The 4,002-nt window shown below is 48.2% G+C and overlaps 1 protein-coding gene across 1 annotated transcript in view; it reads right to left on the bottom strand.

Annotated features, from left to right (window-relative positions):
- Nucleotides 1-4,002, bottom strand: part of LOC106813912 (regulator of G-protein signaling 17-like) — a gene marked incomplete at its 5' end in the record, with an annotated part of 21,819 nt that overhangs the window by 2,508 nt on the left and 15,309 nt on the right. Inside the window, 2 exons of the mRNA XM_014818155.1 lie at nt 466-632; nt 3,310-3,371. Of these exons, the coding sequence (XP_014673641.1) occupies nt 466-632; nt 3,310-3,371 (229 nt within the window). The remainder of the gene's footprint in view (nt 1-465; nt 633-3,309; nt 3,372-4,002) is intronic.

The raw sequence follows: 4,002 nt of genomic DNA, 5'->3' as shown, positions 1-4,002 counted from the left end.
GTGTGTGTGTGTGTGTGTGTGTGTGTGTGTGTGTGTGTGTGTGTGTGTGTGTGTGCGTGCGTGCGTGCGTGTATGCATATTTGATACGCTCAATTAAAACGATAGGATTTATCGATCGCGCTCTTGTCTTGTTATTCCGCAAGACCAGCACTACTGTATCGCATAATGCCTCTATCTACGCCTAGCTCATTACGAGAAATCCGCTATCACGAGTCTGTTTAAAACCCCTTAGAACTTTATATTCTTCGACAATATTTGGATCTTCCTATCGAACGGGATTCCGGAATATATTCTCCGCTGACGTGAATTTACATTTGTGTCGGAAACTTCGCGAGCGCGCAAAGCCGCAAAATTTACCATTTTAGTTATAGTTAGGAATTTTAAATATTTGAAATACGTTATAACGGTAACAGTGTTTCTTACGGAAATGATTTTTTCCGGCGCCGTTTCGGGGGGTAGACTTACCTCTCTGGGCGACAATATTGATATAAAATCTTCGTAAATTAGCCTAGCCTTCTCCTCCACTAGCTCCGGATTGACTTCCTTTTTCAAATCCTCGCAGGCAGCCCAGAAGAGTATGTTCTCTTCGCTGTACTCCATCTTTAAGAACTCCCTGAATACCTTACGTCCGCCTGCAAAACAATAGAGCAGCTGTCACGCACGGGGGGTCGCAGCGCGGGCTAATACTTGTTTCTAAGGTAATCGCTTATTTATATAATTATGAAACGTACGCGAAACGCTACAATGAAAACAGGAGCGTGGTACGCGCACACGCACGGCACACGCGTGCGCGGGTCGGGTCCCGCCTCCGCATGCTTGGCTAGACGGCAAAGCGGAAACTGCTGATCCCGAGTAGAACATCAGGGAACCAGGCAGCGCGTGGGCGATCTTTCCACATTCCATCCCGCTAGGATAGCTTCCCTCTCCCTGGCTACTACCCTCTCACTTCTCTCCCTAATTAATACCGCCCTCCCCTCTTCCTCATGGCTAGGCCCCTCTTTCTGGGCTACCAGCTTCTCATTTCCCCCTCCCCCGCGGGCAGTATATCTACACGGGCACACCTCGTACAGCCCTCATTCATATTTCTGAAGGGTCAAGCCTTGATGATCAGTATACAAAACCGACTCCGCCTCTTAAGTCTTGCACGAGTCCGCCCACCCATCTAGTGTAGTTTATCACACGTGCCACTTAAGACTTCGCTGACTGTCATTGTGGTACTAGCCAGAGATGGATAATACCTCCTGTGCATCAACAGCCGTTCGCTCTAAAGACGCGTGCGTTGGTGGGGGATGGAGAAGCATGCTGGGAGAGGGGGAGGGGAATTGACAAGATAGCGTGAAGTCTAGCCTAATGGAATATCGCTTATCCGAATGAATTTAATTCGAATTGCGACGACGATCTCGTTAAATGTGTAGTACAGCTCCGCTTCGCAAGAGAGCGAGAGTATTGTTTTACTAAGGCTTCTCTTCCTCTCTCCCTCTCTCTCTCTCTCTCTCTCTCTCTCTCTCTCTCTCTCTCTTAACGTGTGTCCCCATCTCGCGCGTCCTCCTATCTCTAGATCTCTCTCTCTCTCTCGCTCTCTCTCTCTCTCTCTCTCTACTTTTCGCGCCGCGCGCTCTCTTCTTCTCTCTCTCTCATCTCTCTCTCTCCATATATTTATTATATATATATATATTATATTTATATCTGATGGTCTCCTCTCTCTCCCTCTCTCTCTTTCTTCCGGTTCACCGCTCATGTTATCTCTCTCCTGTTCTCTTACTCAATTCCTTTCTCTCACTAGCTCTCATTCTCCTTCTACACAGCTCTCTCTTCTCTTCTCTCTTCTCTCTCTCTCTCTCTCTCTCTCTCTCTTTCTACCTCTTCCTCACGCCCTCTCCCGCTCCCCTTCTCTTTCTCTCTTTCTACTTACCCTCTCGCTCTATCTCCCCCGGCTTTTCCGGGCCCCTCCCGCTATGCACTACAATACTTCTGCTCTCTCTCCCTCCGTCTCGCTCGCCTCTTTCGCTCCTCCTCTCTCACTGCCTCTTTCCATCTCCCCCCTCTCACCTCTACTCTTTCGTCCCCTCTCTCACTCCTCTCAGCAATCTCCACCTCTCCTCTCTGTTTCGTCACCCATCTCATCTCAACTGCCCTACTCTCCATCTCCCCTCTCGCCCATCTCTCTCTCCTTTCGCCCTACTCTCCTCTCTCTCTCAAGTGTGCCTCCTCTCCATCTCCCCCTATCGCGCTCGCTCTCTCTACCCCGTCTTCTCTACCAAGTATCGATTTTCTACTGGGAGCAAAAGTCAGTTGCCGTGGCATCAGTAGGGCGCTTGCTTATTCGCCTTCAGCAAGACATGGAATCATTGGTTTATATTCTGACACGCAACAAATAGGCAATCTTCTAAATGCAGCACTCTCTCTCTCTCTCTTTCTCTCTCTCTCTCTCTCTTTCTTCTCTCTCTTCTTCCCTCTCGTCTCTCTCTCTCTCTCTCTCTCTCTCTCTTCCTTTCTCTCTCTCTTCCTCCTCTCTCTCGTTTCTCTCACCCCTTCTCTCTCTCTTCTCTCTCCTGCCTCTCTCCCTCTCTCCCCTCTCTCTCTCCTCTCTCTCCCTATCCTCTCTCTCCTCGCTACTCCCTCCCTCTCGTCTTCCTCACCTCTCTCTCTCACTCTCTTTTCTTTTTTTCCCCTTCCTTCCCCCCTTTTTTTTCCCCCTCTCCCTACTCCCTCCCCGTCTTTCTCTTTCACTCTCTCTCTCTCCTTCTCTCTCCTCCCTCTCTCTCTCTCTCTATCGCCCTCCCTCTCTCTCTCTCTCTCTATTCTCCTCCCTCTCGCTCGCGCACGCGGATTCCCCTGGTGGTCACACCGCTGTTGTATCTTACGCTTTTTCGAGAGCCTTTTGAGCGTTCAGCATCGCTTTCCTGACTGCTCTTCACTAATCGATCTGAATATATTACAGCTATAATCTGGCGTGGCCACATAGCCTGCCCCAGCTATATATATATATATATATATATATATCATATATATATATATATGATATATATATATATTATCGTGTGCGTTGTATGTATGTATGTATCTGTGGTGTGTGTGCTGTGTGTGTGTGGTGTGTGGTGTGTGTGTGGCGTGCGTGCGTGCGTAGTGTGTTGTATGTAGTGTCGTGTGTGTTTTGAGCGCGTGTGTGTGTGTGTGTGTGTGTGTGTGTGTGTGGTGTGTGTGTGTGTGTGTGTGTTGTGGTGCTGGTGTGTGGTGCGCGTGTGTCACGTGGCGGCGTTGGCGCTGTGCGTACGCGTGCCATATATTTAGACAGAGAGTGTTGCTTACTTGGACTCTTCATGAGTTTGTCGAATCCGTCACTCCATGAGATGATCTCCTCCGGGTTGGGACTGCAAGGTCAAAAAACACACAGATTTAATAACACGTTATAGTAAGCAGGTAGCAAGGTCCCGGCTAGTAAGGTGCAATAAAGACTATAATAAAAACATAGTGCTGTTATTGATATATCGACATTTCTAGCTTTAGGAAATGGCAACATGTTAGCTGTTTGTAACCGCCTTGAGCAGTAACTGTTGTAATAACGCACACAGAGTTGAAATGCATATTTGATAGATAAATAAACACTGTTTGCCAGACAGACAGTTTTCCATATATACAGAATAAGTGAATAAATATATTATATTTTATATAGATATAGGTGTTACAAGCCCGATATTCACACGCGCACATGTTTCCACATAACCATGCGCGGTGTCTTTTCCAGACCGCCTTTTTCCCCGTGTCAATAATGACTCGCCCCTTCTCCCTCGCGTCTCTGATAACTCCACTTTCCTCCTCGGAGTCTCTTCTGATAAGTCCCCTTCTTTCTTTATCGTCTGTCATAACTCTCCCCTCCTCCCTCCTCCCCCTCCCCGTATGTTTGATAACTCTCCCCTCCTCCCCCTCCCCGTATGTTTGATAACTCTCCCCTCCTCCCCCCTCCCCGTATGTTTGATAACTCTCCCTTCCTCTCCTCCCCGT

Source organism: Priapulus caudatus, unplaced genomic scaffold (assembly GCF_000485595.1).
Source record: "Priapulus caudatus unplaced genomic scaffold, Priapulus_caudatus-5.0.1 Scaffold844, whole genome shotgun sequence".
NCBI classification, from domain to species: Eukaryota; Metazoa; Priapulida; class Priapulimorpha; order Priapulimorphida; family Priapulidae; genus Priapulus; species Priapulus caudatus.
Note: the sequence above shows the minus strand (reverse complement) of the source record. Positions and strands in the feature narration are given on the sequence as shown.